The sequence below is a fragment of the Nicotiana tabacum genome, chromosome 1, assembly GCF_000715075.1.
Source record: "Nicotiana tabacum cultivar K326 chromosome 1, ASM71507v2, whole genome shotgun sequence".
NCBI classification, from domain to species: Eukaryota; Viridiplantae; Streptophyta; class Magnoliopsida; order Solanales; family Solanaceae; genus Nicotiana; species Nicotiana tabacum.
Window position 1 is genome coordinate 20,316,561 of NC_134080.1, and position 13,205 is coordinate 20,329,765.

General features: G+C 37.8%; 1 protein-coding gene across 1 annotated transcript; it reads left to right on the forward strand.

The window, feature by feature from the left end:
* Window positions 1–6,704: 6,704 nt before the first annotated feature.
* LOC107784710 (adenine phosphoribosyltransferase 3) lies at window positions 6,705–12,844 on the forward strand. Its single transcript, XM_016605879.2, has 6 exons — window positions 6,705–6,937; window positions 7,158–7,268; window positions 10,165–10,257; window positions 10,963–11,112; window positions 12,100–12,158; window positions 12,568–12,844. The coding sequence occupies exons 1-6, from the start codon at window positions 6,856–6,858 to the stop codon at window positions 12,619–12,621; spliced, it is 549 nt and encodes a 182-aa protein (XP_016461365.1). The 5' UTR covers window positions 6,705–6,855; the 3' UTR covers window positions 12,622–12,844.
* The last annotated feature ends 361 nt before the right edge of the window (window positions 12,845–13,205 follow it).

Below are 13,205 nucleotides of genomic sequence, written 5' to 3' on the forward strand. Positions count from 1 at the left end.
ATAACAAGAGGAATACATTTCAGTCTTTACATTTCATGACAGACGCCCACCTGAATAACGAGAGGAATACATTTCTGTCTTTTCATTTCTGTTCTAGGTCGCCCACCAGTATAATGCGGGAATACTTTTCTGTTCTAGGTCGCCCACCAGTATAATGCGGGAATACTTTATGTTCTAGGTCGCCCACCAGTATAATGCGGGAATACATTTCAGTTCTAGGTCGCCCACCAGTATAATGCGGGAATACTTTCAAGTTCTAGGTCGCCCACCAGTATAATGCGGGAATACATTTCAGTTCTAGGTCGCCCACCAGTATAATGCGGGAATACATTTCAGTTCTAGGTCGCCCACCAGTATAATGCGGGAATACATTTCAGTTCTAGGTCGCCCACCAGTATAATGCGGGAATACATTTCAGTTCTAGGTCGCCCACCAGTATAATGCGGGAATACATTTCAGTTCTAGGTCGCCCACCAGTATAATGCGGGAATACATTTCAGTTCTAGGTCGCCCACCAGTATAATGCGGGAATACATTTCAGTTCTAGGTCGCCCACCAGTATAATGCGGGAATACATTTCAGTTCTAGGTCGCCCACCAGTATAATGCGGGAATACTTTTATGTTCTAGGTCGCCCACCAGTAAAATGCGGGAATACTTTCTGTTCTAGGTCGCCCACCAGTATAATGCGGGAATACATTTAAGTTCTAGGTCGCCCACCAGTATAATGCGGGAATACATTTCAGTTCTAGGTTGCCCACCAGTATAATGCGGGAATACATTTATGTTCTAGGTCGCCCACCAGTAAAATGCGGGAATACATTATGTTCTAGGTCGCCCACCAGTATAATGCGGGAATACATTTTGTCTGTTCATTCCATATTCTAGGTCGCCCACAAGTATAAATGCAGACATGTCATTACCAATAGGAGACGCACTTCTATAATGCGGGAATACATTTTGTCTGTTCATTCCATATTCTAGGTCGCCCACCAGCAAAATGCGGGAATACATTTATGTTCTAGGTCGCCCACCAGTAAAATGCGGGAATACATTATGTTCTAGGTCGCCCACCAGTATAATGCGGGAATACATTTTGTCTGTTCATTCCATATTCTAAGTCGCCCACAAGTATAAATGCAGGCATGTCATTACCAATAGGAGACGCACTTCCTCAGTTTAGTTTTACCATAGGAGACACACTTCCTAAGTTTAATCTTACCAACAGGAGACGCACTTCCTAGTTTGGCTTTTTCAGGAAACGCACTTCCGGAATTGAGATTTCACCCTTAGGAGATGCACTTCCTAGTTTGATTCATTTTAAGTTCGACCATAGGAGACGCACTTCCTAGTTTAGTTCATTCCGATTCGACCATAGGAGACACACTTCCTAGTTTGAGTCATTGAGGTTTTATTTTAGCAGACGCATTTGCTAGCAAAAGTTTTTGGTTTTACTCGTAGGAGATGCACATCCTAGCCTAGTCTTTAGTTTACTCATCATTGCATCAGTAGTGTAAATGAGTTACAATTTTGCTAACGACTCACAAATCTTCCCAGCACAAACTTGGTTAGGAAATTTTGTTTGTTTTGTTTGTTTTGGTTGTCAGGGACCCGCCTGTAGAACGGAGGTTGTTGTAGGACAAAGAAAAGAAGAAATCAGGCGTCCACCTGGAGAACAAGGACAGAGAAAGAAAGAAATCAGGCGTCCACCTGGAGAACAAGGACAAAGAAAAGAAGTAATCAGGCGTCCACCTGGAGAACAAGGACAAAGAAAGGAAGTAATCAGGCGTCCACCTGGAGAACAAGGACAGAGAAAGAAAGAAATCAGGCGTCCACCTGGAGAACAAGGACAAAGAAAAGAAGTAATCAGGCGTCCACCTGGAGAACAAGGACAAAGAAAGGAAGAAATCAGGCGTCCACCTGGAGAACAAGGACAAAGAAAGGAAGAAATCAGGCGTCCACCTGGAGAACAAGGACAAAAAAGGAAGTAATCAGGCGTCCACCTGGAGAACAAGGACAGAGAAAGAAAGAAATCAGGCGTCCACCTGGAGAACAAGGACAAAGAAAAGAAGAAATCAGGCGTCCACCTGGAGAACAAGGACAAAGAAAGAAAGAAATCAGGCGTCCACCTGGAGAACAAGGACAAAGAAAAGAAAGAAATCAGGCGTCCACCTGGAGAACAAGGACAAAGAAAGGAAGTAATCAAGCGTCCACCTGGAGAACGAGGACAAAGAAAGGAAGTAATCAGGCGTCCACCTGGAGAACAAGGACAAAGAAAAAAAAGAAATCAGGCGTCCACCTGGAGAACAAGGATAAAGAAGAGAAATAGAAATCAGGCACCCACCTGGAGAATAAGGGAATACAATTGAAGTATTGAAGTCAAAAGCCCGCTCATATGAGAAAGGAGCACACTTAGAATCAATAAAGCAGAGGAATACAACAGGAATCCCCAGCAGGAAGCAATAAAATCCCCAGCACCGGGAAGCAGAAGGCTACAGCAAAAAATCCCCAGCATTCACAAAAGGCTGGTCACAAAAAAAAAAACAAGAAAAAAAGAGAGAGAAAAAAAATGAATCCAAAGTACGGAAGTAGAGAACAAATGCGGTCTGCTCAAGAACTAGCGCCTACAACTAGCAAGTATCAAGGTTCAAATCCAAAGTCTGTATGAAGCACCATTCAAGACTCAAGACCAAGTTTCAGAAGACTTAAAGATAGGAATCCTTGTAACTATTACCTGATAGGCTTAGTTAGTCTTTTTCAGTTTTCATTTTTGTTGTAATGACAGGACCGCAGACCGGAACCTCAACGGAACGGCACCTCGATCGGCTCTTCACCTCGGTACAATCTACCATCTCTCATTCCCGAACTACAAGTGGCCTGATTCCTGTATAACCAAGGATATGTAGGCAGCTCAGATACCAGGGCTCGGTCACATTCCCTCCCTTTCCTTAGTGTAGTCCCTCCAAATAATGGTCGGGTCAAAAACACGTCTAGTCGTTCTTTGTCGGAAAACTCTTCGTGTTTCCAGTCAAAGAGGGGCAGCTGTAGACACTGGATTTTTGACCCTCCCCGAGAATTTTTACATTTTTAGCGTGAATATGTGAAATTGGGTCTAATATAGCCATTTTAACTATTTTTACCATATTTCGTTGCAAAAGAAAAAATTACAAAAATATATATATAAATTTTAGTTTATGTATTTCTCATAAACTTGAAAAAATACAAAAATTGTACTTTATTTTGTACTTTATATAATTTCGAAAATTATCAAAAAAAATATATATAATTCTATTAATGTATTGTAGTCATTCTAATTTTGAAAAATGCAAAAATATTACTTCATATTTTATCTTTATATAAAACGAAAAATACAAAAGAAATTGTTTTATTAATATTTTGCAGCTATCTTAAATCTTGAAAAATACTTAAAAAAGATATAGTTTTGTTTTAAATATTAGTCTTATTTTGGTAGTCATTTTACTTACATAGGATTAGTCGAACAACGTCATGTTCTTATTCTCGGGTCCGGGCAAAAGAATAATATTTGGGTTTAAACTACCCGCTTTTAGGCCTAATTTTCGGACCTAGCCCATAATAATCCGAGTCCACCACACGTGGGGAACACGGACGGAACACCGTACACGGGGAACCCCACCACGCGTGGAGGACACAAGTCTTGAACCCCACCACGCGTGGGGCTCATTTTTCTTGGCAAAAGGGTATCATATACACGGGAAGCCAAGGATTTTTGAAGGAGGACTTTTGGAATTTTTTTTGAAGAGGGCACTGTTCCTCATCTTCTCCAAAAGGAGAAGACCGAAAACCCTAGAAGAAAACCCACCCCATAACCCTTACTCCGTCACCTTCCCCAGCACCCCTACTGTCGCAACCAGCTCACCGTCCAGCCTTGTCGACCAACAGAAGTTCCCAGCAAACGACCACCGCCAAGGCGATCGTCCAGTCGCCACCCCCACTGTCCCCCGTCACCACTCCCTTACGTTCGTCGACCACTCCTTCTCCTTCGACGTAACCCGAACCAGTCGCACCTCCCCCCGACGTCGGAACCACCACCCAAACCAGTCCAGCAGCAACCATCGCTGCAGCAGTCGACCCTACGTCAAACAACTTGTTCCTCACGCCAAACGACCACCGGAGCCCCGGCAAGCAGCAACTGTTGCTGCTGCGTCGTCACTGTCCCTCGACCCCTTCTGCTTCATCTCGGGTCGTTGACGGCCTTTGGTCTGAGCTCTCTGTTTCGGTTGAGGTCGTCCTTGTCCGTTGAGGTCGATGTTGAGGGCTGGTCCATGGCGCTATCCGTTTGTTTGTTCAGGTTAGTAAACCTCGAGTATTAGATAAGGAAATGGTACGTTAAATGTTCGAATATGCAATATGGAAATTGGTATGATAATGTACTGCTTATGTTCTCACCGTATGCATTTTTGTTCATTTTGCGCTATGTTATTCTTGTTTATTTGATGTCATTTAATTAAGTTTGACTAGTTGTTCTATGACACAAGTTTGACGTTAATTTGTTCGGGGTCCTTTGCTTAGTTCATTCGGACAAAATTAGCATTAGTACTTGTTGTTACTACTTCCGAAACACTCGTTCACTAACCTCATTTTATTAATTTTTTGACAAGTTATGAGATTTTAGTTGTAAAGAAGCCGTAAGGTTTAGTATTGTTAAAGGCGTAAAAATGACATCCTTTTAAAAAAATAAAATAAAATAATAAATAAATAAATAAAAAACGAGACTAGCTTCGCCAAATAAAAATGTACAGATTGCGGAGCCCTCATAAAATATATGTATTAAATACTTAGATTCCGGGACGGGCCGTTTAGCAAATTTCACGGCCCTACCCAAAAATAATAATGCGCTAGTTGCTTTAGGCGCGCCTTTAATAATGTTATCTCCCTAAACTCGGGTGCACATTTATGTGACCCAAATCCAAATCTCAACGAAATCGAAATGTGTCTTTAATCACGGGTACATTGACTGTGACGTGGTCTGAGATGCATTTCCATGACGTTGCAAATTCATTTTTAAAATAATAAATGGGACGAGTCTCGACAAACAAAAAATGCAAATTGTGGGGCCCTCAGTAAATACTTGTTTTAAATTTACTTAGAATTCAGGAGGGCCGCTTAGCGAATTTCGTGGTCTTCCCAAAATAATAACACGATAGTCTCTTTAGGCGCGTGTTTAATAATCTACTTTCTTAAACTCGGGTGTGCATTTCATGCGACCCAGATCCAAATCCCAAAACATCAAATAAAATATGTTTCGGATTGTGAGTGCATTTCATGTGATGCAGTCCAAAGACATGTTTTAAGCGATGTTCACATTCTTTTAGAATAATAATAATAATAAAGCGGTAAAAAGTTAAAATTGGCACATTGGTTCATAATTGTATTTAAAATCAGATAAATAAGCCGAATATGACAGTTGAGCGACCGTGCTAGAACCACAGAACTCGGGAATGCCTAACACCTTCTCCCGGGTTAACAGAATTCCTTATCCGGATTTCTGGTACGCAGACTACAATATAGAGTCATTCTTTTCCTCGATTCGGGATTAAATTTGGTAACTTGGGACACCCTAAATCTCCCAAGTGGCGACTCTGAAATAAATAAACCAATCCCGTTTCGATTGTCCTTTAATTGGAAAAAACTCCCTTGTACCCTCGCGGGTGCGGAAAAAGGAGGTGTGACACATTGCTTTAATCAATGAAAGTGCATTAAAATTGGGAAAGACCATGAAAGTGCTTTAATCAATAAAAAAAAAAGGTCTTGACTTTTAAATTTAATACATTAAAATTCCTTTTTAAAACTTCTAAGTAATTACCAAGCTGACTTTCGAGAAGTTGGGTATTATATGAAGTAATTATTCAATAAATTTTATTTTAATTTGAAAAAGTCTCGGTATATTTTTGGTTGGTAAGAAATGAGACTCTAAATCAAGCTTAAACCAAAATAATAAAAGAAAGAAATAACAGAAAGTGTTGTTTGACGGTACTAAACCAAGCGAATTGTATATAAAGAGAATAATTAGTAGAGATAATTGCAGATATTGTCCTCTAATTTTGACTTCATAATACTAACCTTGTGATTTTCAATATTACAGTTACCTTAATTATTTTGATGTTTTTATAATAATTAATTTAACTTATTTACTACTAATACAAAATAGTTATGATCTTATCAATTTGTCATTTCTAATATTTAACTCATTTTATTAGTAATTAATTAGTTTGAAATAAAAAATATTAAATAAAAACTTAAATTTGTTTAGTTAAATAAATATAAATCGTATTGTTTTTTTACAAAATTGATCAAATAATATCATCGTTATTATGATGTCAAATTCTTCAATTGTGATAACTTTACTCGTCAAGATACTTCAAGTAGAATCACACGTCACCACTTTGAACCTTAGTCGTTCAGTTAAAAAAATTAAATAAATTTGGAATAATAAGTATTAAACTTTAGACGTTTTAAACAGTATTTTTTTTTACATACTTACAAACTCCAATTTTCTCATTTCATTATTTTAACATAAAAAAACACATTGTGGTGAATAAAAAAAGGTCTTGTTTCAAAGACTTCAAAATGAGAATTTGTTATTAATAATTAAGAAAAAACACAAAAACTTAAAAGTCTATTCCTATAAGTACCCCTCTTCTTTCTCCTTATTTATTCCTGCTGTCCTCTCTTACTTTCACTTCTTCAGTTTCAGAGCTATTTTAAGCCAACACTCAAAAACCTTCATCCCCAAAACTCTAAACACACCAAAAACAGAGCAGAGAATTGTTCATTTTTCTCACTGCATTTTTACTTGTGTATACTAAAGGGACGAATGTCAGGTTGCAAAGACCAAGATCCTCGTATCCATGCTATACAATCTCGAATTCGTGTTGTCCCTGACTTCCCTAAACCAGGTCTTTTCTCTCTCTTTTCTTTATTGGATAAAAAAGGGTCTAAATGGAGCTGTATAGATATCGAGAATTCGTATAACCGACCCCAACTTGTTTAGGATTAAGAAACTGGTGTGTTTGTTGTTGTACAAGTAAAGTTTTAATTTTTTATTTTTTTTTTGTTATTAACGTTGTGTATTAATTTTGTTTTTTGGAGCTAAAAAATGGGGTTGAAATTATACAGGGATAATGTTCCAAGACATAACTACGCTGTTACTGGATCCAAAAGCATTCAAAGACACTATTGATTTATTCGTGGAACGTTACAAAGCCAAAAATATCTCAGTTGTTGCTGGTATGCACTCCCCGCATTCTTAGCTGCAGATTGCGAAAAAAAGGGATTATAAAATAGAAAAGAAAAAAATACCCATCCTTTTCATTTAATTATCTGCATTGCTTGTGGTCCCCATTTTAACTCAAGAAATTGTAATGCATGTGTTAATGTGTATATGTATTATGGTCTTTTGCAAAGTTTTTATTTTTAGCTATTCTTTTTTGTGTTTGGGGGTGGATATACAGCGTTGTGGGGGCCTATGGAATACTTTTAATGGGCAATGTGGGAGTTACTGTTTAGTACTAATGTTTTCTATTTGAATTCTTTTGTTTTTGAGTTTTTAACAATGGAAGCTAGTTAGTGGCTGTGTTATTGATGACTTTGTGTGAAGAACGAATACGGATCGTTCAGAGCGTCCCCCTTTTGATTTTGAGGTTGGGGGTGGCCTAGGTGGTGGTGATGGTTGTTGGTAATGGATAATAAAATTGGTGAAAAAGACAAAAGCCTAGTAATTTAAGTGGAAACGGGTAGAGGGGCGGGCCAATTATCCGCCGTGTTTCAAATTGTGCACTACTAGCTAGTGCACTGGCTCTCGAAGATTTCTGGATTATCAAAAAAAAAAAAAACAAGCATAGGTGAAATAAGGGTGCGGACCCATTAGCTGTGGTGTTCCCAATTTCCTTTTCCCCCCTTTTATGTTGTACAGTGATATTCACTCGTAGTTGAAACTGATATTGAGCCTTAGTTTGTCTTTCCTCCATCCCTATCGATGGATGAGGCAATAGCACTGTCTATTTTATGTGCTATTATCATGGCATTGGGGTCTTTTTGATGGATGATGATGATTAATTATTGTTTGGTGGAATGTTTACTGAGTACAGAGTCCACTACAATGAGTAGGTTCTTTGTCCTTTTCACTGTGATTGGTATATGATGTATAATGGTTCTTTTGTGCTACATCCTGATTTCTGAGACTTCATGAACTTTATAAAAATGGAAATAAGTAGTGTGCTTCTTGTTCATAACTTTCCCTTTTCATATGTTTCCGGCCCAACTTGTCCTATACTATTATTAAAAAAAATGAATTTTTATCAATATCAGATGAATGATTATGACACTCTGAGGTGGTGTCGGAGTTGATGGACAAGTTAATAGGTTACTGACTGGTGATCAAAATGTGAGGAAATTCACCAAATATGATGGATTTGTTTAAATAGTATATCCAAGGTAGGTTGAGGGTATTTCTTTTGTGGCTAGATAATTTAGTCAGGCAATGTAGCTGTAGGTTTGTTATGTGTATACCCTAATCATAGCATCCTGCTACCATCTGAGAGTTTTCTGTCATTACATCATCTTTCTGTGCCTTTTCTTTGTCTTGAGATATAATCATTTTTGAGATAAAATTTACTTTATTAGATAATTTATAAGTACCTGATGATTTAGTGACTTTTTATCAACCATTGGCTGCAAATTGTATCCCACTAATTGGTGTAGCAGTTCGTTACCCAAAGCCATGCCAATGTGTTCCTGGCATTTTAAAGTCGGTGCAAACCGTGTTTATGTTGTTGTAGTCCAAAGTGATGATCCTATGTCTGGCAACGATATTTATTTCTATTCATTACTCATCTAGTATGGAATCCTAACTGCTCTGGCTTGTTATTGGTTCTACCTGCCATTTTCCCCTGTCATGTGGATGTTGTAGAATTTCATTTATATATTAACACGAAAAAAGGGTGATTCCTGGCGTTTGATTTTTTCTGAATTTGCTGCTTTTTTCTTGCCACCACGTGGATTAGGACTCTCTTCCGGACCTCATTCTTCCTTTTCTCCATAAGGATTAGAGTATAAAATGAAACTGAAGAGATAGGGACAAGTTAGCTTATGGTCAGCAGGAGTTATGTGTGGATACAAGTGGTAGACTGCAATTGCAGTTTGTAAATACTGCTGGTATTCTAATCAGAGCAATACAGTGCCTAGGAAAAGAAGAATAAGAAGGATAATGGGAGATGAGTATGATTAAAGTGGGCACAGTAAGTTGAAATCATGCTTCTGAACATAAAAATTGCAGGTTGGCTAGTTTAGACAGCGCATTGCACAGAAAAAGTTGTTTGCAAAACGACTAGGGAGGTGAATAGGTGATTTTGAAGGAAAAGATCTCAAGGCATAAGGTACATGGAGGCTTTAACTTAATGTTCTATAGGCATGAAGAGTCCTGCGGCTTACCTGAGCTCCCCTCTTGCGGTTTCTGTGATACAAGTTTTTTCATATCTTTGCAAGTACTAGCTGTGAATAGCAAGTGAAATGCAGACAGCTTATGGTAATGTTTGAAGTATGTTATCCTGGTACAAGGATAGAGAACTGAAAGTGTGGGCTTGTCATGTCAAAAAGCATCTTTAGTGGCTTGATCCTCGTTTTTAAGAGAATCTGGCCGATAAGGTCCTGATGTTATCTTATATGCTTTAACTCTATCCTGCAAAACCAGATTTGGAAATTGGTAATGATTAGCAAGGGTATATGACTGCTTCATGACCTTTTATACTTCTTATTAGTAAAGGTTTGTTAGTAGTTTATTCTCAACTTGCTTACTATGCTTGTGAAGATGTTATATATGTCTTTTCTGAATAAATAATTCCCAGAGATGATTGTGACTATCGGTCATAGTTTAATTGCTTTTGGGTTTTGTAACATTCTTGATTTATTGTTGCCTCCTTTGTTTGCATATTTATAATTCTCAATCTGAAGCATTTCTTTTAATATGATGTTTTATCTTTGGGTGGCCTAATGCTATAGCCCTTTGTCATGTAGCATTTCCCATCCTATTATATACAATCCCGGAGTAGTGAGTAACTTGCAAACATTTATTCTTTATCATCTTTTAGCTGACTTGATTTAAACTTTATTGTTTCAATATCTCTAGGAATAGAGGCTCGAGGATTTATATTTGGTCCACCAATTGCTTTGGCAATAGGGGCAAAATTTGTCCCTTTGAGAAAACCAAATAAATTGCCAGGTATGTTTTCATCCTGCGACAACCTTCTTTGGATCTTTACATCTTTTTGTTGCATGCACCTTTCTGTTTAAATGAGTAGGCTTCCTCTAATTTCCAAGTGCGTTATTCACGTTGATCAGTACATTATTACGAAACTATAAATGTTAACCTTTGTGTCTACCCCTCAAATGCTGCCCACCATATCCTGAAGTTATATTAAAGAACAGGACTATTTTCTGCAAATTGATATCTGGTTTTCCTCCCTTGTACATGTAGTTACATGTAGTTACACGACAGATTTCAGAGAATTGGAGTTTTGCTATGGAAGTACTTAAATCCTGATGTTTGATTCAATGATATCCAATTTAAGGGGCAAAAGGAGGAAGATTTCCACTTTTGACTTTATACAAATTTTAACTTGTAATCCAGTAACTCGACTTTTTTCAGTAAAGATATGGTTCCCGTGTTCAGTTTCTACTGTGTTTATTAAGCTTCTCTTTTGATGTACCGTCATAAAGCTATCAAATAGATCCAAACACATGCAGAGGAAATGTTGTAAATAACCCATCCTTTCTCTCTCTCTCCCTCTCTTTTTTTCTCTCATATATTAAGAATGCTTCTGAAAACTGTGAGGTCATCGTGCTGTCCAGAATAAGTGTCTATCTTTTGAAACCATTAAATATTATCTCAGTTTCTCAATGGCACTGTTGCTTTATATGATTGCAGGTAAAGTTTTTAAACAAGAGTATGACTTGGAATATGGAAGTGATTGTCTTGAGATGCATATTGGAGCAGTAGAAGCTGGTGAGCGTGCTTTGGTGGTCGATGATCTGATTGCTACTGGTGGCACTCTTCGCGCAGCTATGAATTTACTTGGTAAACCTTTTTATAATTCTCTTGATATGGATAGAGACTAACCTTCCATGACAATTTTAACACTTCAATGAAGTGCACAATGGAACAACAATTTTTACATATGCTCCGAAATATGTAACTGAGTGATGCAATAGCATCAGAGCAAGATATCGCTAGCCAATAACAATAGGGTCTGCAATAAGCTTCAGCTGCTTAATCTCTAGCTGGGTTGGTGAATGTTTTATTCACCACAGGAATCGCCATCGTTCAGGCTAACTGCTGTCAGTTCACTAAAAGCAAGAAATACCAAAAGGCTGAAAAAACAGTGCAAGTACTTTGTTGGACCCCTTTCAGCTTTGCTTGCTAATTTTCCCATTCCTTTTCTCTTATCCTTTATGATATGAACCTGAGGAAGGGATTGAACTTTGAAGTTAACAGTAACATCCTATGCCAAGATCTGGAATTTGCAGCAAATAATGTCATCATAGCTAGGAGGAGACTAGGTTAACTTTGTGCTTAGTTTTTGTTCTGCATTCCTAAGAGGCAGAAAGCACCAAATTGGCTGATGCTTCTTTTCGTCGCATGTGTCAGACTGTTGTAGAAGTTTAAATTACTAAAACGTTTGCCATTGATCTTAATATTTTGTATATCAAATTAGGATTGTATTTTCTATTGGGATTAGCATCGAGGAATAAGTGATTTGGACATTGGGAGGTGGCATATAGTATAATAATTTTTGCAGAGCTTCTGCAAAACTACATTATGACATGGTCAGCTCTGGTTGCTCTTTGATAATAGCTGTTCTGGCGCAAACAACCACATGCACATTATAAATGGTTCGAGATCATATAATGTGTTTTGCTTCTCATGATAAATACTCTACAGGATTCGTATCATCTCATGCAAAAATGTCCTATGCCTTGTATTAACAATTTCTCATGAGCTATTTGTATGGTTATTAGTCTTTATACCAGATGCAACTTGTTGAATCAAATTGTTGTTTCACAGAGCGTGCTGGCGCAGAAGTGGTTGAATGCGCATGTGTCACTGAAATACCATATTTAAAGGTGCATCTTATGGTCTTTCTGCTATTCTTCTTATCTGCAATGTATGGTTGTTACTGTAAATAGGAATTGCTTGGTCATCAGATGACAACATGAAATATACAGGAGCATATAATAAGACAGTAAATTTCCTTGCCAAAAATGCTTCTCAACGAAGGATCTTGGCAAAGATAAGATTAGCAGTACATGTAAACTAACTGCCTGTTTTTCCACATTCCTTGGCAAGTTGGTGAATAGCTAAGTTTTAGTAACAAAACCTACCTTTCTAGTAGAAGTAGCAAAATAACGATAACTTCCTCCGGATGGATGATTCATTGTCTCATCAGCTAGAGAAGAAGCATCTTTTAGTCTTAACATGTGCCTTGTTTTCGGTCTTTGTTCTTCCTTGAGATCACTTTCTAGTTGTTTGCAGGGTAAGGAGCAATTGAATGGCAAGCCATTGTATGTACTGGTGGAGTCTCAGTAGTATCAGCGGATGAATCGTCCGTATTGGCATTACAAACTGTACATTAGAGGGCGCTTTTATTGGCCTTACTGGTCTGCATATCTTTTTTTCATTCTTGATTTCTGTGACTAGTGGATTTTGAAAAGGCCTTGTTCATTTAGACATGAGCTAAAGTAAAGAATTATGCACAATGAATTGTTCCTTGGAAATTTATCGGCTTATTCAAGCTCTCCAATTCTTTGAAGTAGAGTCTCCGGTGGAATGTGAAACCGATTTTTTATAACAACCATTTGTTTTTTTTTTCCTTTAAATATAGGCCATAACATTCTGTATGGTGTAATGGAAAATAATGAATGTGGTGCATTAAGATTTTATCTGTTCACTGTTATCCGTGCTGTCTGCAACAAAATTAGGAAAACATATGCCCAAGGCTTTGGCCTGATGGTAAGGGCGTCGCACGGTGGAATGTGGTGCATTAGGCGCACGTCACCAGTTCGAACTCTACCACAAACCATGTATTTAAGGTCATTGTTCTTTGTTCTGTATATTGCTTTGAGCCGGGAGTTAGAATAAACTTAATCTTTGGATCTCTTTATGCAATAAGT

Bases quoted from the DNA above. Each gene is read 5' to 3' on its own strand.
- LOC107784710 (XM_016605879.2), top strand. From the start codon at position 6,856: ATGTCAGGTTGCAAAGACCAAGATCCTCGTATCCATGCTATACAATCT. The intron at 7,269-10,164 runs GTATGCACTCCC...CAATATCTCTAG, and splicing joins AAATATCTCAGTTGTTGCTG to GAATAGAGGCTCGAGGATTT. The intron at 10,258-10,962 runs GTATGTTTTCAT...ATATGATTGCAG, and splicing joins AAAACCAAATAAATTGCCAG to GTAAAGTTTTTAAACAAGAG.